The sequence below is a fragment of the Sceloporus occidentalis genome, unplaced genomic scaffold (assembly GCF_023333645.1).
Source record: "Sceloporus occidentalis isolate IW3139 unplaced genomic scaffold, rSceOcc1.0.p SCAF_4, whole genome shotgun sequence".
Lineage (NCBI taxonomy): Eukaryota > Metazoa > Chordata > Lepidosauria > Squamata > Phrynosomatidae > Sceloporus > Sceloporus occidentalis.
This window is the reverse complement of record NW_028316984.1, coordinates 130153751-130179552: the sequence shown is the minus strand read 5'-3', so window position 1 is coordinate 130179552 and position 25802 is coordinate 130153751. Positions and strand designations below refer to the sequence as shown.

Below are 25802 nucleotides of genomic sequence, written 5' to 3'. Positions count from 1 at the left end.
GATACAAAATAAAAACTGTAGCAACTAAAATATGCTTCATATAGGCATTCAGCCTAAACTCCAACATGGGAAGAGATAGCTGGTGTGTTTTATTTTGAAATATAACAATTCACACAAGAAAAGCTGTCCATTATTAAGTAAGCTATAGACTCAAGGGTAGATAACGACAACAATACATTTCTATACTCAACATACAACAGAGAAGATCCCAAAAGATGGAGTATCTTGCCTCTCATAATTTATATTTTAGATTTTCTTAGTGAGAGAAGTATTGGGAGAATCCCAGTAACTATGGCTATGGGTAAGAGAGTCTCATGATAATAGTGGTGAGTCATCAGTAGAAAAGGAAGTACACAGATGGCACTGTTCCCCCAACTCCATGTGTCAGCTTGTTCAGCTATTGTACTTTCTTGGCCTAGTCATGCTGATACCACCAGGTCATACCATAATAAAATTGATACCAATGTACTTTTATTACAAATGAAAAAGCTAAGCTGACATACATTATTGAGAAACCAGAGAGCAAATCAAGTGATAGTTTAAAATTTCCAACATAGGATCAAATGGGTAAAGATACATTTTGCCCATTACAAGTCTCAACTTGACAGTATTATGCTCTGATGAAATTCCATTTAGTGTGCTTTATTAGGGACTGTCCTAGTATTTATATCAAAATGTAGAAGTGCAATTAAAATTAAACAATCAGGATTAACTTCATATGGAACAGAAAAATGCAAAGTTGGAGAACTCCTGTTTTCAAAGATCAGAACAACAATTCTGATTCATCTGTAATCTTACCTAAATGTATAAACAATATTCTTAAACATAACAAATGTAGAAGTGAAGAAGAAAATACTTACTTTATCTAGCTCTGGGATCTCAAGGAAGTATTGAGGATAGGAATATGAAACACCCACGTTGTTTACTGAAACAAACATTTTATTTATGACATTTCAAAATTAAAATCTGCATAAAACTATGTTCAGCTATTTTATCAGCTACATGCTTTTTGACCCTCGTACTATTATCTCTTAAGGTTTGCTAACTGTTCATATACATATCTATTCCTTAGCATTTTAATTATGAAGATCACTTAACAACTGGAAAAGAAAAGGCAGTAAAATTCATTCTTGACCTAATAAAACATAGCTGATTATACTGCGATGATTAAACCTGAACTAGACTACTGAAAAGCATCATTTTAAAAGAGAATTCTGAAATTCCATTGCACTATGGCACTGTAGTACCAGCACAATGTTGATTTAGGCCATATTCACATTATTTTGGAAACTAAACTTTAGGATAATATAAGTAAGAGCTGATTGATAACAGTTTATACAACCTGGGAAGACTCTCCTTCTAGGAAGGATCTTGTGGTGAAAGGACAGAAGTAGATAATTCAGTGATCAAGGGAAAAGTGTTAATATTAAGTCCATTTATATTTTATAGATCATCTTCCTTTGCTTGAACTTGTTTGCTTTACTTCAGCATTGCCATTTTTGCAGATTTTAGTGCAACAAGTTAGTTATCACTTATGAACCTGAGATCAATCAAGTTATCCATTTTCCCCAATACCATGTCAAAATGCTTAGCTTTTAAAGAGAGAAATCCACCTATCTACATAAAGGGAGAAATATTCCGACATTCTTATCAACGTTAGTTATCACTTATAAACCTGAGATCAATCATGTTATCAGTTTTCCTCAACATCATGTCAAAATGCTTAGCTTTCAAAGACAGAAATCCACCTGTCTACATAAAGGGAGACATATTCCAACATTTTTATTAAATTTTATACAACTTTTCCTCCCTCTTAAGCCAGAACAGATGGGGCAAATGAAGCAGCTTCCAGCCGCTTTGGAGGTGTGGCATTCAAACGACGCACATCTCCAAAATGGCCAGAAACCTCACCAGAACAAAAATAACCTGGGATAATCTGGCCCCTGGTGTCTCAGGTTGAACCTTGCATCCACAGACCACTTTCGGAATGGGCCATGTAGTTAGCGGGGTCCCCAACTGCTTGCAGCTGCAGCAGACTTGAGCCTCTCTTTCACACCCATCTATTCAGGCCCACAGTCTATATTCTGGAGGATGCAATATAAACAGATTGCTAGGTTTTACGTGTATCTGAAGAGATCCTTGAAACAGTTGTACACTCCCTGGTAACCTCTCGTCTTGATTTCTGCAATGCGCTCTACATGGGGCAATCCTTATGCCATATTCGGAAGCTGCAACTGGTCCAAAACATGGCAGCCAGATTGGTGACTGGGAGTTCCACGTTTGATTCTATCACACCCATCCTAAAATCCCTTCACTGGATACCTATTAGCTTCCGGGCACAGTATAAGGTGTTGGTTATTACCTATAAATCCCTACAAGGCCTGGGTCCAGCTTACCCGAGGGAACGCCTCCTCCCATATAATCCTTCCCGCACTCTCAGGTCCTCTGGAAAGAACCTACTGCAGTTAGAAAGAACTAGACTGGTAACTACCTCCCAGAGGACATTTTCTGTTGTCGCTCCAAAAATCTGGAACGATCTGCTGGACAAGATCTGCCAACTAACATCTTTGGAGGCCTTAGAAGGCAATAAAAGCGGATTTCTTCCAGTGGGCCTTCCCAAATTGATCCCCTAATCTCACTCTCCACTTGCTTAAATTGTTCTCTTTGGACTGATTTGTTCTTGACTGATTTTATTGCCCATTGTTTGGGAATTGCTTTTAATCTTAATTTAAGGGGGGGGGGGGGAATGGGAATCTGAGGTCTAGTGCACTTTTATCTACCGTTTCTGTGCCTTTGATTTTACTGTTTTCTCTTTTATATGCTGTTACCCGCTTTGATCCAACACAGGGAGAGGTGGGTTATAAATAAATAAATAAATGTTGTTGTTGTTGTTGTTGTTGTTGTTGTTATTATTATTATTATTATTATTATTATTATTATTATTATTATTATTAGGCTTCAAACAAATGATACTAGACAGCAGTCTAGACAATGGAAACTAAATACTTTTCTTTTGTAACAAGATCTGACAACAGATTCTAACAGAAAGGGTTGACCTAATTGACATAGGAGATTATCAGACAGGAGAAAATCAGGGAAGAAAAAGGCATACTCTTGGGATAATTGTACAATCGTGCTGAAAATTTTCAGATGATGGTGAACTTTCCAGGATTTAACCTGGTTAGAATCAAGAATGCTCCAGCAACAAACCATTCCATGGAATTTCCTGTGAATGGTTTGCTGCTGGAGCATTCCTGGATCTTCACAGAAGTCATGGATAAGCGCAATGTGTCTGAAAATCTTCAGCATCATTTTGCCTTTTGTCTTTTACTCCCAGCTTTTTTTTTTCAGGTCTGAAAATCTCCATAGTAACTTACATCTGACCGGGGGGAGGGGAATCACTGAAAGCTAAACTAAACAATAATATACACATATATTTATAAGCAGTCAAGCAGTCCAGGAGCAAACAAACAAAAACAGAAGATGACATTCAATTTTTATAATTATTTTTGAATTTTCTTCTTGCATGCCTTCAAGGTGTTTCCAACCAATTGTGATCCTATAGTGAACTTATTCCTTCAGAAGAGCTTTGCCAGTGCTTATTCTAAGATGGACCCAAATTAACCCATGGGATTCCAAGGTTGAGCAGGGATTCGAACTCTGGTCTTCTAGAGTCCTGGGCCAACCCTGACGCAATTCCTTTACACTTGCTCTCTTTCTTTCTGACTTCCTTGAACTTTCTACCTGCTTTCCTACATTCAGCACTGGATCTCTTAAACTTTCTACCTACAGGAAAGTATTACGAAAACTACTGCAAAAATATCCAGATAAATTTCTAATGCATGAAGGATACAAGATGGGAGACGTCCTTTTCACAGGACAACCAGCTCTTAGTAACATTATAATTTTTTCCCACTTTTGAAGTTTTGCGAAGCTGCAAAATTCAGACTTTGTTCCAAAAAGAGCTGATACTACTGAAATGTGTAATTGTATCTACTCTTTGGGAGAAGGGTTTTTCAGAACAAAATAGTAAAGATTCTGAAACAGAGAAAAATACAAACCTAAAATACCAATCTCAAGACCTTCCAGGCCTGCTTTTATGTTATTGTAAATGGTTTCTCGATCTTCAAAGTCAGCAGTAATAGTCTTTGTTTCCACCTTGAATTTCTCTCCTGAAATGAAGCACACCCACAAAGTATAAACATGCAGTACTTTTATCTCAATACTGTATCTTAATAAAGAAGAAACAATAAAAACAAGAAGTTGAAACACTACACCATGACAAAGATGATAATGCTCCTATAATGCATGTACCTTTATTATATAAAAATAGTTCTGAAACGTTAAATGTTCTTGTTGCTGTTGTGTGTTTTTAAACCATTTCCGACTTATGATAACCATAAGACCCTATCTTGGCAAGATTTGTTAATCTTGTAAGTCGCTCTGAGTTCCAGTTTTAGATAAAGGACAGGATATCATCATCATCATCATCATCCAACTACATGTAGGCTATACAGTCAGCTGCAGCACAATACTATGCAGTGTTATTCACAGCCTCAAAAAAAGTTTTATTTTTTATTTATTTATTATTTTTTTGGATTCAGACAGTTCATCATGCTATGGTGAAAGAAATGTGGAAACAAAAGCTTTTGAGCTTCTGTTTACTGCTGTGGTGAAAGACTGAGGTTGGATCTTGTTTTTGTACTACTGAACTACTATTTAGCAAAGGAGTAAGCAACATACCGTGTTGCTTGCTGCTTCTAGGACATTTGTCTAATCTTGCAGGCATCCCCCAACCTCCACTCACGCTGAAATTGGGAGGCATGGGTGTGATAAGAAAAGTCATTAGTTTTTTGCCTTTTTATTAGGCACTTCTGCATTTAAACATGGGCCATATCCACATGCTAACTGGTACCCAAACAAGGCAAATATTCCTGATGTATTACAGAAGTACTAAAAGTAAAAAATTGTGGGAATAATGCCAATGGCGTTATTCCCTTCTGTAATCCCTTGTGGTTGGAAGAGCAGGAAGCAGGCTGCCTTGGTCTCCCATGAGTTCTCAATTCTAGTTTAGGGGCTGTACAGACTGACCATTAAGGTCGGCGTCCATATGATTCACGTCCGACTCCATCCCCAGGCTGATATGATGCCATGCACTGCACCGTGCGGAGTGAAGCATCATGGCACTCCTCTGGCGCTGCTTCTAGATGATGCAGTGCCAAAGGAGCGCTGAAAAGCCACGGTACCAGCAGCTACACTGCTCTTTCCACAGCACAGAAAGAAGCCACTTTTTGCAGCTCCTTTTTGTGCTGTGGAAAGGCGCAATTGGGGCTGTGGTGTGTGGTTGCTGCAGCCCTGATCTGGGGCAGAAAGAGCCAGCTGCCTGTGACCATCCAGATATTGTTGGATTCCAATTTCCATCAGACCCAACCAGTACAGCCAATGATCAGGAAAGATGGGAATATAGTCCAACAACATCTGGAGGGTCACAGATTCCTGTCTCAGGTCTTCTTTTCTTCATATAGTCTTCATATTCAGTAGAGCCAGCATGCACTAATTCTCCACTTTTTAAATTATATTTAGTACACTGTTACACTGGTCTATTTTTCTCTCTTCAACAAAAATTCTTTCTTATTCCTTAAAGACAGTCATGGTAGCCTTTTAGATTTTTTTTTTAAAAAACCTCACTTTTCCCACTCCCATGGTCTTCTGGCAAAAATGGTCTTCCAGCATAAACCTTTGAGGTCTAGAGAATACTTTGTCAAATGAATCTGGTTTTCATTATTTCCCAATTTAAATATCACAAGGACCGCCTCTCTGGCATTTTGTCACACCTTAGTCCTCTCGCTTCTACCTCTGCTTCTGAAATAACCCACTTCTCTAAGCATATATACTACCTAACAACCCTGTTTAATTAAAACCATACACCTCTTCTTAGCTACTCTGCCATCTGACACAAACTCCCTATTCTTGCTTTCCAAGGCTTTATCATCATATCTGCATTCTCTCCTCCCACCCCCAGCCCCCAGAAATCAGATACACCAAGAGACTCTCTTGAGAGGCTTTTCAGCATTACTGGGAGGAAAGAAAAAATCAGTTTTGTGAAGAACTACTGAACACAACCTGTAGTATTTCCAGAGGGGAAAAAATCCCACACAATCCCTTTCACTACATTATTAAAAGCAAATGTAATAATAGAAGCTGGAAAGTTAAAAACAACTATTCTAGATTATCTTGTAAAACTGGCTTTCAATTTATAGAAAAATATCGTTCACAAAAGTAGATGTACTCCTAGGTTTCCATTTTAAATAGGCTGCTTAACCCATTCATGCAGAATTCTGGAACTAACTGTATTCAGTTATTTCTCTTCCCCTTCCTCCACTCTTAATAAATATAATAGGAGATGCAAATGTTTGCTTCTGCTTCATCTTTCAGGAACAGCTGCATTGTTTAATAGTCTCCAGGGATATGCCGCGATGCAAAATAACTACGTAAAAAGCATTAAGTCTCTGCTGCAGTTGTCTTGTGATCACGTCACAAGAAAATCAAGTCTAACATCTCTGTGGAAGCTTGCTATTTTTAGACATCTGCTCTAGTGCTATACATTCATGTTTGAAGTGTTGCAGTCAGTGTATCAGCACAGAAATGTATCAATGGGTATTACTCTTAAGTTCTCATGTCTTAATTATATAGATCTGCAGTTTTACTACTAGTAAAAGTAATCTGATATTTTGAAAAAGAGTGATGCTAATATGTACCAATAAATAGTGATTTCTATCATTTATTAATGCATGATTTATCAATAACTTAGGGGCGAAACAGACCACCCCGAAGGGGCAGCTTTAAGCTGTCCCTGACAAAGCTGAATTGGCAGCCGCACACCGTGGCCCCAATCTATCTTTTTGCCAGTTGAAAAAGGTGGTAAACAGCCACTTCTTTTTGCGCTAGCAAAAAGCTGTCTTTTCTGTTCCACCATGGCGGGAAGCCGGTTTTAAGGCACTCTGATGGCACGTGGCATATAAAAGCTCTGCTGCCGCAGCACCAGCCCCCATGTAATCAGCCGGGCGGCTTGAAGACGCCTTCTGGGCATCTTGGGGGAGTGTGTTGTCTGCACACCATGCTCCGAAGCAGACTGGAAGCTGGCTTTTCATGCCGGTCTGTTCCAGCCCTTAAGTTAGGCAATGCCTATTGCCTGACAACCCAATATCATCTTAGCACAGCTCTTTGACAGTTTATGCCCATTTTTTTGCCTCTTTTTGCATCCTGTAACATTATGATTCCATCCCCACAACTATGTAATGTCCTTAAATATCTGAAGTTCAGCAAGTGGCTGAAGTACAGGCATTTAGCCACTCACCACCAGGGCTCCTATCTACATCAATGGGGGATTTTCTTTCCTTCCATTTGCAGCAAAACAGCTACATGGAATAATCTTATTGTTGCTTGATTTTGACAGGTAAGAAAATCAATTTCATTAAAGTAGCTTGCATCTGTTTGAACAATTTGGCACTGGAAAGAAAAATACTGTGTTCATTTCAAAGTTCTCCCACAAGGTTGTCGTGATGCTGCTCGTGTCTGAGTGTGTTCCTAATGTTTATGATAATGAATGCTATTTTTAGCCTTGTTGAAAGGCAGATACCTGCCCAGAAGTTCCTGCATGGATTGCACCATGGATTGCCAAGATGTTCTGAAGCTGGATAAATACAATGATCTGAATGCTGCATTTTAGAAATATTATTTTCAGGAACAGCATTAGAAGGAATATTTGCAGTAAAATGCCAATTATTAGCTGAATGAATTTTTTTCTACATAGAATTTCAGAAGAAGATATAAAACAGATGTATGTCCATTTACTAGGACTTATTAAACTCGTCAGAATGGAATAAGCAATAAAAACATTAGAACACCTCTTCTTAATCAGCCTACACCCCCTAACTGGTGCAGAGTTCTTTGTCCACAGTACCTGTAAGAAGTCCAAAAGCAAGACATGCTCCCAGCAACTGTTATGGAGCATGTGTTTTCTCTCATGCTGCGATCAACACATAGCCATCATTATTAAGAGCTATCACTAGCTTTAGCAAACACAAGTTTGTCTATTCTCTCTTTATAACCATCTACACTGGATGCCAAGATTTATGTCAGATACCTATCTTAATAAAAATATGAAATCAGTTCAATTATAATTAGGGTTGAGGAAGGGAGGAACACAATTGTGGACTGCCTGCCATTTCCAAAGCTTAACCTGCTCATACTGGCCAGTTGGCGGGGGGAAGCTTTACCAGCCTTTTGTTTGGCAGATTTTAATGCTTCCCCATAGACAATTTTAATGTGCACAGACTATCCCACTTTAGGAAGTACCATTGGTGGGAACACTATCAGCCATAAACGCATGTCTATGCACATATAACAGGGGTTTCTGGGGCAGACATGGCAGTAGAGAAGTACCTCTTCCCCATCCTGACTTAGCAAAATTACTATGTTACTAGCCAAGAAAAAAAGCTTTAACAGATACTAGTAAGCTATTAAGTGATAACTCTCTAAAAGATGTGTTAAAACATTTGATTATAAACTACAAAAATGCCTTCTGATACCTGACATTGTTCATCTCATGATTTTATTTAATGGAGTTATGACCACCACCTTTAATTATTAAATTTAAATGCTGAATTCTTTTAAACTGCTGTAAACCTTGCTGGAGGCCTCTGTGTAATTAAGTCACACAAGTATGAAAAATATCACGTTTTTCAAATAACACTAAATTCCAAATGGTTCTGCCAATTTAGCAAAAGCAAGAAGTAGAAGCCACTTCCATTTGCTTCCTAACAAACTTTGTTGCTAACAAACCTAACATTCAAAATAGACTGTGGCCATGAAGTAAAAAATTAATCTACTCACTGAGCCATCAACTCTAACCACAGAAATATGACTCTAGAATAAGAAAAGCTTCTCCAAGCCTTCCCTTCCATGGAGGCAAGTAATCTTCCTGGAACTAATAGGCCACAAAATTCCAGATTCTAAAATCTTCCATAAATGCAGCCATGTTAGCAGCACACAAAGCTTTCTGTTCCCAACCTTGTTCCAAGAAGGCTATTCCAGAATTGAATAAAACATGTTTCTGTTTTCTTTTTGAACTGGTCAGCTGAAGAGGTATTAATCCTTAGATTTAGTCTTTAACCACTGAACATGCCTCCCAATTCACTCCTTTCACTTTTTTTCCAGAAAGCTTCCATATTTTGTTTAAAGACACTAAACTGTTCCTCACATTTTGTCTACAAGTCCAAGCTGCCTTGAACCCCAATTTTGGGGGAGAATGCAAGGTATAAATGAAGCCACCAGCAAAGTTAATAAATAGTAATAACAATATGAAGTTTACCATAGCTCTTCATATTATGCATAATATATACATTGTATACATTATATAAGTACACTGTATACACATTATATAAACACAAAAACTACACCAGGTCTACTGGAAGCACAAAGAAGATAAGGAAAAACAAGGAAATGGCAAGGACTGCTGAATGGTAACAAATAATTTAAAAGAGCAGAGCTATAGAGGTTGAGGAATGCCTTTACCATTGAAATAGTTTATAACTGGATGATTAAAAAAAGAGCAGAAAATCACTAGGCACAAAGAAAAGAGAGAAAAAAGTGATTGTTTCTAGTCACAGCAAGCATGGTCTGAACTGAAGGCACCGTTGGGTCACTGGTAATTAATAGGGGGTGTAAAACATTTAGCTGTAGGAAATTTTCCATGTTTACTTTTTCTGCAAAAAGAAAAGGAAAAAAGGGGAAAAAAGAAATAATTTCTTCATAAACTATAACTGTAGCTCTCTTATATTTCATCCATTTACCCCATCAATGCAATAAGGAGTGAGATTGTAGCTGCAGGCCCTTCTCTGACCATGCAATGAGACTTGAGGAATAAGCACATTTTGATCTAATTGTACAGGATGGCTACCAATTAGTGTGTAATCTGTCATTTCTAGGTCAGGTACTGATATGATAGCTTTTAAACTCCAGGCAGCACTGGATAATGGTGACTGCTTAGATTAGAGGTAGATAATCCACAGACTGTAAGTAGTCCACACAAACTTTTCTTAGCCTATCAGTTCAATGTAGAAAAATACTACTAACATTAACTGCTCCTGGATCCAGACTGTTATCTGGAGAAGGCACTTCAACAGCTCAGCAGATGTATGATTGGAGAAATAGCTGTTTTATTCTACATAATCAAAAGCTGTATCTTTTTAAAAGCCTTAAGATGACATAGGAATGGAAGTCAAACATTTGTATTTATCTATGAAACTCAGTTGCTTGTAACATAACTAATTCCATTCAATGGAGCTAGATTTGTAACATTATACTTGTCACAGCATTTAGAGCAGTGGTCCCCAAACCGTGCCCTTTAATAGATTTTGGACTTCAGCTTCCAGAAGCCTCAGCCATGTTGGCCAATAGTCTGGGATTCTGGAAGCTAAAGTTCAAAACCCCATAAAGAGCACAGTTTGGGGACCAGTGATTTAGAGGAGCAACTTGAAAATAATCTGAAGGTGATCTAGTTTTGCTTCATTGTTCCCCAACTAGATAACAAGTTCTAAAGGCTATTATAATTTAAGACTGTGACTTGCTTATTACACTATAAAGAACGCGTAAGGCGAGGACCCACTGTACAATCAACACTTTTTTTTAAAGTAAAACTATTCCATTCACAAAATTCTGAGACATGTTAATTTGGAAAATCAGTATGCAAAGGGATCTTGTAGCATCTTTGAAACTAACTGAAAGAGAAAAGCTGGTACAGTCTGCCCTCCCCATACGCAGGGTATCCGTTCCGGAACACACACACCCCGCGTATGGGGAAAAGATCATATGCTCAAACCCCATTGGAAATAATGAGGCATGTGCTCATGGTGGCGCACGGGGCACGCGGTGCAAGCACGTGCCCCATTATTTCTACCTGGGCTTGCCTTCCACATGATCTCAAAGCCGCAGAAGGCAAGCCCACCTATAAGGAGGGCCGACTGAAAAGGGCATCCTGCCAGCAACCTGATTTCCTCCAGAGGGAAGCTGCAGCTGCCAAACCGTGAGGCTTCCCTACGGAGGAAAAAGAACTTACATAATAATGGCAGTGCCTGTGTACATGGGGTGCTGCCATTGTTACACTGCCTGCCATAGACTAGCATCTGCTTCCTAGATACACACTACCAACTTCTCTCTTTCAGTTAGTCTCAAAAGTGCCACAAGATCCCTTTGCATACTGATATACCATTCATATTTAAGGCAAGAATGGGGAAATCTTAAACTTCTAGATGCTTTAGACTCCAACTCCCTATCACTGGCTATGCTGACTAAGACTTCTGAGAACTGACATTCAAAAACTCTTAAAGGTGTTGAGCTTCCCAACACCTGGTTTAAAGTGTTAAATTAAATTTATTGCGGGTTTTGCATATACTCATCAAGAAAACTACTCACTTATTTCTCTGGCAACCTGATCCAGTTTTTCCTGAGATCTGCTGATAAGAACAACTTTCATTCCACGCCTTGCTAACTGAAAAAATAAATGGTGAGGGATTCAAGATAGTCAGTATAACACTATGGTAGCATTTTATATATCAGTATCACTATTCATACAAGAAATGAAAAAGTTTTCTTTGTCTGAACAAAGAACTATGGGATTCCATTAATCCAGTATTTGGCTTAAACTATAATTAATAGGTAGTAGAGAAAAAAACAATTACAAACATGGACTAAGAGAGAGGTTCCTTACAATAATCATAAGATTATACTGACATTGCATGTCCAAGAAAACATCTTTAATTCATAAGTAAGCTGGACATGCAGCTATTAGTAGGTTTCTTGAAAGACAGCAGCCCACAAAAGGAACAGTGCCACACATGGAAGTGTAAATAAAGAAATCTACATTTCAGTGAGGTTCTGAGAACCACCAATATAGTTTCTGAAAACTTCCTATCAAATTCTTAAATGCAGAAATACACATATTCCATAACTTGTCTGCCAAATCTTGATATTGAATTCAAAGAATAAAGGATTAATCTCTTAAATATGAGTAAGCAAAGTGAAGTTCTTGGGCTGCATGTGACTCCCCACAGTGGTTCTCACAGCCATCGGCTCTTCCAGACTCCCCAACCACCCTTACTGTCTCAAAAAAAAAAAAAAGAAAGAAAGAAAGAAAAAGAAGGGTGAACTGCCTCCCTCAGAATCCTCCAGAAGCAGCAATTCACATGCCAAACAGTTTTCAGAGCCTACTTTAATAAATATACACACATAACAATTTTTCAAAATCTTACTTTAAGAAAGTATGAATATCCCAACTTAAACAATCAATAAACACGTATCTACATAACTGCCTGAAAGCAGTTTAGAATTTTCACTCAAAATTATGAGTCGACCTCCAAACCATTTGGGGGGGGGGGGGAACCTATGAAGATCCCATGGGACAAAAAACTGCCTCCCAATCCTGCCTCAGTTGCCCACTCTGTTCTAAATGGAGACTTACCACCAAACAGCTAAGTTTAACCATGGTCTATCAGTCCAATGTATTGGTATGCTTAAAATAACACGTAAAGGCAGAACATGTTGACAGTACATTAAAGTTCCTTTAAGCAAGAATTTCTTTTAGAATTCCATAATCGGCCATATTGAAGAGCATACAAAACAAAATTGGGACAATAAGAATTAAGTTATGAATCATCAGGCTCATTTTGATAGGGTACTATAGTCAAGCCTCAGCAATTAACCTTCCGACACTGACTTACTGTACATCTTTATTTGCATCATGATACTTACTAGTTGTTTTGCTGTACAGCTGGAAATGCTACAGATGAAAAGCAGAGGGATATATTGTTGTGTGGAACAGGTTTCTGCCCACACTGTAACAATACACCAAGATTTTGGTTACCACAAAATTGGTCAGAATCTAGAAGGTATTGGAAGCTTTCCATTTAATGTCCAGGATCAGACAGAGAGGTGAATATGCTAATGGGGCCCAGGCTTCTGCACTTCTAATCCTTCTAATCAAGAGGGAATTCTGGAATAACTAGTTTGCACTACAAATTTTTACAGCTTCTCTCTCTTCCCATCCCTTATGGGTTTGCAGCAAATGTTTCAGATTATTCAAACTAACAACACTTTATAGTAATTATGATGACTCACAACTAACAAAGATGAAGATTTTTTTTAAAAAAAAAGGAAGTCCAACTGTGTACTGTTATTTGCTAAAAATAAAGTTGATTATATTTAATGATGACACAGAGCCTGCCATGTTTATGGATAGTTTCTCTATAGTAAGGAAAAGGGACATTGGCTCTTACCTGTGATAGGACCATTTCCAGTAGATAAAAGCCTCACATCCTGTAGTTTGGGTTATGCTCCTCCCACTCACTCCAGATAGGCAGGAAGAAAAAAGAGACCTTTTGGTGACCCCACGCCTAGCCCCAGTTACTACGACAGCCAAATGCCCCAGAAAAACATAAATAATTCATTTGCATATCAGACTATATTAAGGAGCTAGACAGAGATAGAGACAGCCAGTGAGCAATGTAACTTGCTCCCCATAGCGCAGAACTATGTGCATTATGAACCATCCCTATGCCAGCACTCCTTAGGGTAGGCCAGGATCAGGGTTTCTGTTTGTTTGTTTGTTTGTCTGTGATTAAGAATTTTCTTAACCACTTCTATTTCTAAAACCTTCTCATAGCAGAAAACTGTATTTCTTATTTTCTTCCCTTAAACTGACATCTCTCCTCTGAAAGAAGGGAAGGGAAGGGGTCTCCTGAGGACTAGCTGACTGGGGTTCCCTGTGTTTCATATCAGCAACCTGAACCCCTTTGTGCCCCTAAAGTGGAGCTTGGCTGGTCTCATTAATCCATTATACATCTATGTTTGAGATTATTTTCTCAGAGGTCCCCAAATGTGTGCAAGCACTACAGATCCACCAAGTCATGACCAGAGAAGAAGAATATATTTCTCCTTGCTTGAGTCCCCCTGTTTATTAGACCGTAAACAAATCAGTGTTGTTAAGGCTGATGCTCTAGGGCTTTAACTGAGAGGTACTAAGGCTAGCATCAGTTTGCAGAAGGGAGGTTACAATCATGTGCTCATTCTGTATCTTAGGTTGTCCTAACTAAGACAAAACAGCTCTGACCATAATGTAGGAAGGGATGGAGGCCTGTGAAGAGGGAAGAAAAGACATCATGTGACTTTTATGGCTAGTGCCTTCCCCTGTTAAATTAATTTCCAGGCATCTCCTCTGTTCCGATAAAAATGGGGTGGGTGGGTGGGAGAGATGAGCAGAAACAGAATATCCATGAAGAGGAAGAACTACAGTGCTGGCCCTCAAACTCATGAGCTAACAGTTATAGTATAAACACAGGAAGAGTTTAACCAGTACCTCTTCTAAATCTGAGCCCCCCTGCCCCTGCTGCTGTGGGGGCTCTCTCCTCCTTTACTGCACTGCAAAGGAAGGCTGCCTGGGCAGTAGCTTCTTCTAGGAAGTGAGGAAACTGATCCTGAGTCAGCAGTGGCTGAAGGCCATTCCTACTCATGGGTAGATAGCTGCATATGGCCTGTAGTTTAGCCCAGATATAAACAGAGCATTTATTTATTTATTTAAACAGCTGGGCATTTATTTATTTATTTGTTTATTTAAACAGCCCCCAACTTCAAAGCTGGAGTTTTGAAGCTTAGCCCTATCAGTCTCAGGCAAACTCTAGTAACCTGGCTGCATTATAGAGGCTGGCTTGCTCCTCAACTCCCTTCCTATTTGCATAGGTTTCCCTGAGAAATTTCTGGATCCTGAAAAAGGATCATCTCTGATGGAAAGGAGAGGCCAAGGGCCTCAACTGCTCTCCTCAAGAGTGCCACAGTTTGAGGGAGCCTAACACAGTTGGGGGTGAAGAGAACTCTTTCCTCATTCTTCCCATAAGTGTTCTCCCACACCCTTTTGAGAAAGGAATGTAGGAAGATTTGTACCCATGCTTTCGCAGAAACAGTAGGTGGCAGAGGCCATGCTCACTCTGGCAAAGGCATGATGCCATTTCCTGCTTTCTTTGCGGGTGCAGCCAAAGAAGACCATTTTAGAGTTGGATGCCAAAGCCCTTCCCTCAGCTTCTGCTGGACCCTGTCCAGCTACCTTTATATCCATGCAGCCAAGATGGCGACTGTACATGCCAGAGAAGGAGTCCTCTGCCTCCTTCCACCCATCTCAGCACAAGAATTCAAAGGGACTGTGGCAGGAGCCCTGGCAACACCACCTTGTGTTTCCCAGGCTGCAATGGGATTTCACACACCTTCTGGGTCTTGGGTGCCATTGGGGCCAGGAATGGGAAGGAAGGGAGAGACCAATAGCCTATCCTCCTATCTCTCCACCTGGCAGGGTTCCAAACTTTATGCTAGACATAATGCCTGCAGTGGCAATGGTAGAGGCCTCCTGGCAATGACTGCCCTGAGCGAGGGCATTAGCTCTAGCAAAGGTTCCTTGCCAGATGCATAGACAGGGGCCCCCTGGTACTCACCCCTTATCCTGTGTCTTATGGCTGGCTTGCCTCTCTGACCCCTGATGCTGCTTTGGACTGAGCAGAGGTGCTGCAGAGAAACTCTTCCCATGGCTTCTGGCCAGCTGCCTCCCTAACCCCCCCAGCCTGAAACAGGCTGGGCGGAAGTGATGTGGATAAACAGACATGGAGGGGATTTCCCTCACTATCTGTTCCCACAGCTCCCATGCTGCTGTTAAGCTGTTTGCAGAAGTCACCTGTGCTCCCACTGTGAAAAGGGGGGCAGGTTTGGAGGAGAGGGAGAGTCATTGGCAAAGCCAGGACCTTTTTCCTATCCTGGGAGCCCTTGCAATATTAAATCTTTCTTCATCCTTCCAAGGCAGCAAGAGAAACAAGAGAATGAAAAGGACTGGAGTGGCTGGAGTGAAGATGAAGCAGAGCAACAGCAAACACATCCTACTGGAGTAACAGGCAGGACAAGACTGGCCTTCTGGGATTAGCTCCACCCATGTTGGATCACCGGAAGGTCTCTTTTTTCTTCCTGCCTATCTGGAGTGAGCAGGAGGAGCATAACCCAAACTACAAGGTGTGGGGATCTTATCTAGTGAGAAAAGCAATGACCATCAGTACCAGCACAAAACCAAGCAATTTAGGAAAGAAGACTGCAATGCACACATACACCCCTAGGTGTATTAATAATTAATAAAACTGACAGATACAACCATTTTGAATTGGTGTTTTGGCACCATTTTTGACCACTGCTTTCTTAGGCACAGCAACCTACATTTGCACAGTGGAACTCATCTTTTCTGTTCTATTTTCTAAAGCTAACCAAGAGTAAAAATTTGTGGATTACACATATACTGTGTCATTTCAAATTAAACTGCACATGAAAAAATGATGATTTGCATAATTGTTAGCAAAGTTGAAATGGTTTATGACACAAACCACAGTTATGGTTAGCTACATATCCTCATTGCTGAGGGGATGGAGAGATGACAGAAATGATACCTTACCTCTTCTGCATAGGCTTTTCCAATTCCATCAGTAGCTCCTGTGATAACTATAGAAAGTGAAGAGAGAAATAAGAGAGGTGTTACTCTGTGTTAAGATTTCACAGTGTGTACTAAGGTTTCATAAGTTTTTAACACAACAACTTGACTTTTAAAAAGTGATTTTTAAAAGGTGATTTGGTTTCTAGAAGAAAAAAAGGATATGGTTCCACCCATGTCTTCTCTTGATTACGATTTAATTTAGTCTATTAATTTTATACAGAATAATCATATAGTTTTTCAAATAACATGCACATTTATATGGCTAAGCTAAACCAGGAAGCAAAAGACTTAAAACTCTTTGCAACGGATTTAGGGTAAAACTCTCTTCCAGTTCCAAGTCATTTTTAAGGGCAACCCAAAGGGCTTTCATGACAAGATTTGTTCAGAGGGGCTTTGCCACTGCCCACTTCTAAGGCTGAAAGAGTGTGACTTGCCCAAGGTCACAGTAGGTTTGTGCATCTGAGTTGGAATTTGAGCCCTGGTCTCTTGAAGTTTTAGGAGTTTATCACATGGGAAGGAAGCAGTCAAATCTCATTCAAAAAAAATGGGGTTTAAATCCGGGAAAATCCTGCAAAAGCAGGATTGTTTTCAGACAACATTGCACACACTGAGCATTAATGTGACATTAATCCGAATGAGTGTATAAGTTAATTATTAACTGATAAGTAAAAAAGGCATCCTCTTATAATAGAGGGTGTGAGATATAAAGATTGAAATAAATAAATAAATAAATAAATAATACATTTTGCATGTGCAATATAAAAGCCACTTCTGTCCACTCTGTAGCAACTTTATGCTGACAGATACATTTAACCACTTCACCTATCTGTATGATTCCAAATAGATTAGCTCCTCCTATTTGGTGTGCATTCATATACAGTACTTCCTTGTCTAGATTCTCAATAAGTATATCATACTACTGCAAACCCATACTATGGATTACACCTGTATTTAAATACACACAGATAAGACTGCAATATTCTATTAGACATTACTTATCAATTCTAGGCTTGCATTGTGATAATGGTTTCCACTACAAAGAACAAAATATCCGAATAGCTATCACCAGTGTACCACTATCACCAAAGCTAGAGAAGTTCAAAATCTGAATTGGGAAGGGATTTGTTTCTCTCTCTTATCATCTTCAAGTAGAAGCCAACACAATCACATAACATTACTCCACCAGTATCTGAATCTAAAGCAGCTTTTAGCAAGAGTGAAAAATTTAAATCGTCCAGTGGAAAGTATGGAACAAAAAGTGAACAGGCATTAATATAATGGTAAATGATTCTCTGATTCCATAGACTGTGTGAGGCTTCCAATACAAAACACTATGAGGCTTCCATTACAAGACACTATAAAAAACTAAGAGAGGCTTCCAGTACAAAACATTATGAAAGCTAAGAGAACCATGCATGGTGTAGTAGTTTGAGCACTGGACTAAAACTCTGGAAGCAAGGGTTCAAATCCCAGATCAACCATGAAAACCTGCTGAGTGATCTTAGGCAAATCAAGCTTACTTAGCCTCAGTGGATGGCAAGGGCAAACCCCTTCTGAACAAATCTGCCAAGAATACCCTGTGACAGGTGCCTTAGAGTCACCATAAGTCTGAAATGACTTGAAGGCAACCAAAAACAACATGAAAGCTAAACTGAAGTCTTACTACTCCTTTCGCAGAACAAAATATAGCATGAACACAGACTATCCTTGCTTGATATCAAGGACTGTCAGATTTAACCAATTAAATTTAACCAACTGGCACTAACCAATACTTTTTTCAAGGATTATCTGCAGTTCATAAAAGTATTTTAGCATGTGTTGGTAAAAAAACAACAACACTCCACTGTGTATTTAAAGGCTACTAGAAATGTATTTTTAGTAACAGCCCAATCAACCTTATCAAAATCAAGTATCAAAAATAGACTAGAGGATCGCTTGAAGCAAATGCTATTTTTAGCTACTCACTATTCCCTACAGTTACCCACCAAACAGAATGCTTAGTTATTCCACTCAGATTCTCTTCCTGACCTGTTTTCCCTCCGAACACCTGAATGCAGAAAACACTTGATTGATTAAAAATTAATACTGCTGCAGAGTATGACAGCTGCCTTTTGTCTGTGCACTTTTGGGTAAGGGGAGTATAGGCAGTGACAGAGTGTTTGCATCTGTATTCCTCCTGGGATCTATTAGACAGAAAGAAAATTGCTATTTCAATTCCCTTTTGTTGCTAAAAATAGCATTCCCAACTGATTCAAGCAAACAGGGAACCAGTTTAGCAATGCCAAATTTAGAAGCCACTGAAGTCCTGAGAAGTGAACACTAATGCAGTCTAACACATGCCAGCTCATATTTTAACAAGAACAAAGATGGTAAGCATAAGGACTCGGCAAGTTAATAAGATAGCAGTTAATACAACATATTTACTGAACAGAAGATCTGGTACAAAAAATGAGACAAATCCGAGCGTCTAAATCTCATCTTTTTATTTAAGGTGCAATTGGCACGCTCAGATTTTTCATATGCTCCTTTCTTTCCTTGTCACCCCTGAGCCAAAGTATGACATGTTGGATTTACATGAAAAACATACCCATGCAATCAATGAGACTGCATCTAGAAAAATGAGATTGCATCCAGAAAAATAGAAATGCACAATTAAATATACAAGTAGAATTTCTTCTCCATGGCTGTTCTGTGTATCTTTCCTTAAAGCCACAGAGGTTTCAGCAAGCTTTTAACTGGTGTGGGACATTGAGGGCTACAATGGCGGGTTACAGACCACCTATTTGGGGCGGGCTGTACCCACCCCTTTCCCCGGTGTATCGGGCCTCAGGTTCCAGAACGGCAGCCACTGAGGCCCCGATCCGCCGCTTTTCAGGCTGCGGGGAATAATAATAATAATAATAATAATAATATGTTTTATTTATATACCGCTATTCCAAAGATCATAGCGGTGAACAGCAAGTAAGCTAATTAGCAAGTAAGTTAATTTGCCCCCAACAGTCTGGGTACTCATTTTAGCGACCTCGGAAGGATGCAAGCCTGAGTCGAGCTTGGGCCCTTTTGCTGGTCTTGAACTCGCAACCTTGTGGTTTTGAGTGAAATGGCTGCAGTACAGGCATTTAACCACTGCGCCACCAGCGGCAAAATGCTGCTTCCCCGCAGCCTGAAAAGGGGTGTCCTTGGGGCTTCAAGCCCCAAGGACACCCCACGGCGGCGGGGAGAAGGAGGAGGAGAAAGGGGCCGCTTGACCCCTTTCTCCCTTGCTTCGCTGGGCGCAGCCATCTGATGGCTGCGCCCAGCGAAGCAAAGCGGCGCCGCAAACCAGGAAGGAGCTCCGAAACGGAGCTCCTTCCTGGTCCGCGGAAAGGGCGCACTAAGTGCCCTGGCGCGGACCGACAACATCACGTCCGCGCCGCCCCGTATAGAGGCGGCGCGGTCGTGACATCGTCATGGCGGCCCCATGTGGAAGGGGGCCGCCATTTTGTATGGACTCAGTCCATACTAGGGTTAGGGGGTGCGGAAGCACCGCACCTTCCTAACCCTAGTACGGACTGAGTCCGTACTTTCATGGCGGTGTGTAACCCGCCAATGAGAAGGAACATTCACCACAGGTGCCTTATATAAGCATCTTTTTCACTTGCCCTCCTTTCTTCTCTGGATCTTGATCAATGTTCTCTACAAATCAAACACACAATTTCCAAAGGAGACCAACCACTTTTAAATGATCAGCCACAGAATATATGCAAACCCAGAAAGGGTGGAGTGCTGTGGATAATTTAGCCATCATGGAAAGAACAAGAGCCAAGTGTTAAACAGTCTACAATCTACCACCACTCCACCATCCATGTCCAGGAAGCATTTGATTTCAGTGTTGCATAGAACAGAGTAGAGGTTACTTTTTAAAGGAAAGAAACAAATTTTAAAATCCTTTCTCTCTGTGTGTGGCCTCAGAATGACACACATCATGAATTTATGCATGCAATGCCAAATACATTGGTTCACCCTCTCTCTTCCAGCTTAATGCAAAGTGCTGTTTTTAAACTTTAAGGACCTTCAAAGCCCATGAGTACTGTCTATGGAGAACCACCTCCCACTATAGAGTAACCAAAACATTAAAATGTTTAGTGGATAATCTCTGAAACTGCCCACCCTGCAGTGAGTTGAGTGGCTCTCAGAAAGGGTCTTCTTTGTGGCAGTATTCAGCCCGCCATGGCAGTACCTTTCCATGGTGGTGGGATTGTGCGCTCCTGTGTGGCAAGACACAATGCTGACAGTCACAGTGTTGATGGTAGAATCTGCCATGTCAGACAGGCTTTTGCTGACAAGTCAGACAAAATGTGCCAAACAGCTACTGGGCAGCACCAGCAGAAGATTGACACTGGTGGGTGATCTCTCAGAGATAATGACAGTGGCACCATAGCTAATGCTTGTAAGCAGTGTGCAGAAGAAAGCAATGATAAACTATTCCTGAAGCCTTTTACCTTGAAAACTCTATGATGAAATAGCAAAAAACAAAAACAAGAGATCATTTGAGAAGGTAAGATTCCTAGGTTGGAAGGCATCCAATGAACTGCTGGGGATGAGCAGAGGACAAGCAGCACTTTGGCTAATGATGCAACTGGGCTCAAGCTGAAAGGACATTCAGCTGCTGATGTGCTCAGAGGTGAAAAAGGTCTAAAACTGCACAACACATATTATAGGGACATGAAATGTGAGAAACATGAGCCAGGGGAAGGGAGACATAGTAAAACAAAAAATGCAATGCATGAACATTGCAATACCTTGAGGTGAGTGACCTAAAGAAGACAGGAATGGAACAAATTGAATTTACATGAGTACAGTGGACCCTTGTTACATGCTGGGGTTTGGTTCCAAGATCCCCCATGTATAATAAAATCCATGTATGCTCAAGTCCCATTAAATATAATGACATAGCAAAATGGTGTCCCTTATAAAAATTGGAAAATCAAGGTTTGATATTTGAGCTTTATACTTTTTTGGAACATTTTCAAACCGTGTATGCTTGAATCCGTATATAAAAAATCTGTATATAAGAAGGGCCGACTGTATACAGTCTTTTACTGAAGAAATGAAAATCTAAGAAGAAAATCTAAGAAATATTGGAAAAAAGAATAACCTACAGATTGCAAATGCTAACAATACTTTCCAGTCCCCACCAGAGATTATACCTTAATGTATAAATGAAAACACTAGTGCTATTACTATGTTGATGACACTGATCTCTCTCATTGCCATCTAAATCAGATGCTGGTCTAGTTCTGAACCAGTGCCTGAGATATCAGTAATGGGCTGCATGAAGCTTAGTCTTAAGAAGGCTTGACACTCAACAAGTGTTACTCACCAGCTGAAAGGCATATCAAATTAAAAAAAAAGTCAACCTGTGCTGGATGGTGTCATGCTGTCCCCAGTTCAGGTATACACCTGGAATCATCCCTTTCACAAAATAACTAGGTTTTAGCAGTGAGCAAAATTTGCAGATTCTGCCAATTTCTGAAGATCTATCTGTCCTAAGTATGGTAAAGGGATCTTGTAGCACTAACTGAGAGAAATAAGTTGTAGCATATGTTTTCATAAATTTAAGATGCATGCATACCAATATTTCAGACTAACATGGCTATACCTTTGAATTCTAGCCATAATGAGCCATACCTCAGCTATATATCATTTGAATTACTACAATTCACTCTGTATTTATAAATGGTCCAGGCTATCCAGAAGACCATTTTTTCCAAATATCCCTGAGTTTTGAGAGAACTTTCTTTGGCGTTTATCACACAGAGGTTTTTTGAGGGGTTGCGGGTCCATGATGTGAATTCACGTCATAACATGAATGTGTTATCAGACGCGATTCCTTTCTATGAGCTCTCCTTCCATGGTGCTTCCGCAGTGATTCCAAAGTGACTCCTCATTTTGATAATTCTGGAAAAAAGCGAATTCATGGAATTCGCTTTCAAGTTCGCTTCAATTTCACTCTGATTTGATCTGGTTTGGAATGCAACTTTGTTTCTGTCCCAGTACACCCCCCCAAACCTCCAAGGTCCCACATTTCCCATGATGCTGCACTGCAATTTTGCCCCATTTGCTCCCGGTACTCCCCCTGTCATGCCTCCAGAGCATCTTTGAAGCTCTTGAGACATATATTTAGTTAAGATTATAATAGGTTTTCTATGTATTAGTTTAGGAGGGGAAATAAAGAGCTACAGCTTTAAGAAAGGCAAGGATTGTGGGAAATCCCAGGGTCTCATACTGTCTCCCTCTAGTTATTTTCAGTGTGTAGTAAGATTTCAGCCAAGTCAGACCTGGAGAGAGTATTTTCCTTTGACAAAAAGATAAGTCCACAATGGAAGAAAGATAGTCCTCAAAGAAAGATAGAGTACATCAAGAAGAGAGCAAGGTATTTAGAAAGGACTATAGTAAGAAAAAGAAGAAATCAGTTTTGTGTTATTTGTGTTATATCCAGTAAAGCTTTTAAAAACTTAAGAAATTTGTGGACAAGTCTTTTGTTCTGGCTGTGTTCCCGAGAGCCAGAGGCCTTACTACACCCAAAGTCCATAGCATCGCTCTTGGGACAAAACACCCCCCCTCCACTTCCATTGCTGCCAAGGGGAAATATGGTTTATCCAGTGGAAATGCTGGGGAAAGGGCAGAGAGCTACTGGGGAATGAATGTATTCACGTTTTAACGTGAACAGGAGACATGCTGGCAAGGAGGGGAAAAGCAGCTGTTTCTGATGCCCTGGAGAAGGCTGCTTGTGTCACTGGAAAAAACGGACCATATATCCCAGAGAAAGAGTGCTAGTTTGGGTGACACAGGGGATCATGTCTCCTATAGAAATGCTCCTTGTGTGACTGGAAAAAATGAACTATATATCCCAGAGAAAGTGCACTAGTTTGGGTGCCAAGATGGACCCAATCTCCCAAAAAAGAGTTCTAGTTTGGGTGCCAAGATGGACTCGATCTCAAGAGTTCTAGTTTGGGTGCCAAGATAGACTCTAAAGCCCATAGAACATGAAGCAATATTTCACGTGAGGCTAGAATTCAGGTCCAAAGGATTTACTTCCAAGTAAACCTTCAGCTTCTACACTGATTATTTTGCAGTGAAAAATAATAATAATTATTATTATTCCTCAATAATAATAACAACAACAACAATAAATGGATGGGGGCTCAGACATGGAGGACAGATATAGATGTCGCTGAAATGGATGAGGAGAATGACAGGAGAAGGTAGATGAAATAGGTGAAGAGAATGACAGGAGGATGTAGATATAGATGAAATAGTTGAGGAGAATGACAGGAGGATGTAGATGTAGATGAAATAGATGAGAATGACAGGAGGATGTAGATGTAGATGAAATAGACGAGGAGACTGACAGGTGGTTAGATGTAGATGTGGATGAAATGGAAGGGGGCTCTGACATGGAAGACCCTGTTTGAATTTGGCTGCCAGGGATAGGAAAATAGAAGGGAGGAAGAAACGTGAAGCAGTCATTCACGTGAGGCTAGCATTCACGTGAAAGTGGAACCCGGCTCCCTTCTTCAGCCCAGAAGTGCAAAGGTTCAGGATGCGTTCAGACCCCCATTGAGCATGCACAAGGGACCCAATTTGAATTGCTGAATCCGCATGGTATGCACCAGTGTGGTAATACAATACGCACTCACTCTGCTTTGTCTGAATCTGCATCATGTGACTTGCCTTGGATTCGATTCCCCCTCAATTCAGAAGGGCAATGGAAGGGCAACCAGGAGAGATAAAACATTCACGTTACGACATGAATTTGCATAGCTGAAGCAGGAGTCATCCTGGATCTAAGCTGGATAAACCTGTGTGTGATAAACCTCTTAGACTGCTGCCACACTACAGAAATAAAGCAGTTTGATACCACTTTAATTTTCATGGCTTAAAGCTATAGAATTCTGGTATTTGTTGCTGGATGGAGACACCCGCACTCTCTGACAGGGTAGGCTAAATACCTCACAAGCCTACAAATCCCAGAATGTCATAGCATTGTGCCATAGAAGTTAAAGTGATCTCAAACTGCTTTACTTCTGCAGTGTGGCAGCAGCTTTTGCTGCACGACCTTCAAAGAGACATTTGGTGGGGAAGCCACTCACACGCTGTGAATTTCCAGACCAATGAAGCTGCTCAGCTTTTTTGGGGGGGTTTGTTTGTTTGTTTTGTCACTAAAAAAAGTTGTTTTTAAATCAAGGCAGTTACCCATCCCCATCCCCATCCCTCTTGCTGATGTGCTTTTATCTTGCCATGTTTAAGTAGTCTGGTTTTATGTTTTAAATTACAGTAGACCTGTCATATCAGAAGGCTTCTGGTCCATGATTTTTGCCTGAAGATCCCCACACACCATATTATTCAATGATGGCAGCGTTGTACATACAATCTTTTTAATTGGACAGTTCCCTGCCCTGAACATGCACACACTGAAGCATGCACATTCATGTCACTGCCACTAAATAATATGGGCTGTGAGTGTCTGTGTTTTTTGACATCCGTGGGGGGCTGGGGTTGGAACCTAAGTCGCATTGATACTGAGGTCTCGGTCTCTCTCTCTCTCTCTCTCTCTCTCTCTCTCTCTCTCTATATATATATATATATATATATATGATTTCCTTAATAATCATCTCAAGTGCCATTTTGGAAGAAAGATGTGGCAGAAATGAGGTTAAAAAATGTTACATTCTGTTTGCCCCTTCAGTTATTAAGCATCTTGACAATTCTGCCCTTGATGCCTGTAAATTTTTCCAAAGCAATGTTTGAGCATAGTTATTAACCATTTCTTTAATGCCCTTTTATATGCTAAATGTGAACCAATATAGTGTAGTGGTTTGAGAGTTTGACTACAACTCTGGAGACCAGTGTTCAAATCCCACTCAGCCATGGAAACCCACTGGCTGACTTTGGGCAAATCACATTCTCTCAGGCTCAGAGAAAGGCAAACCCCTATGCACAAATCTGGCTAAGAAAACCCCATGACAGGTTCACCTTAGGATTGCCACAAGTTGGAAACAACTTGAAGGCACACAATATGCTAAATATAAATTCAACTATACAATCATTGTTCAAGTTATGCTGGCGAACCTCAGTTAACAAAACCTCTGGTAGTAAAGCTCCTTTTTGCAAAGGCTTTTAATGCTTGTCCACTCACCCCTTTTCCTACTCATCATCTGTCTAGCTGGACTTTTTCAAAACAACATCA

General features: G+C 40.2%; 1 protein-coding gene across 2 annotated transcripts in view; it reads right to left on the bottom strand.

Annotated features, from left to right (window-relative positions):
* Positions 1–25802, bottom strand: part of LOC149314608 (very-long-chain 3-oxoacyl-CoA reductase-like) — a 65745-nt gene that overhangs the window by 22505 nt on the left and 17438 nt on the right. For both annotated transcript variants that reach the window (XM_089521473.1, XM_089521474.1), the window contains exons 2-5: positions 16532–16578; positions 11476–11551; positions 4062–4172; positions 861–925 (exon numbers count right to left, since the gene is read on the bottom strand). In XM_089521473.1, the coding sequence (XP_089377599.1) occupies positions 861–925; positions 4062–4172; positions 11476–11551; positions 16532–16578 (299 nt within the window). The remainder of the gene's footprint in view (positions 1–860; positions 926–4061; positions 4173–11475; positions 11552–16531; positions 16579–25802) is intronic.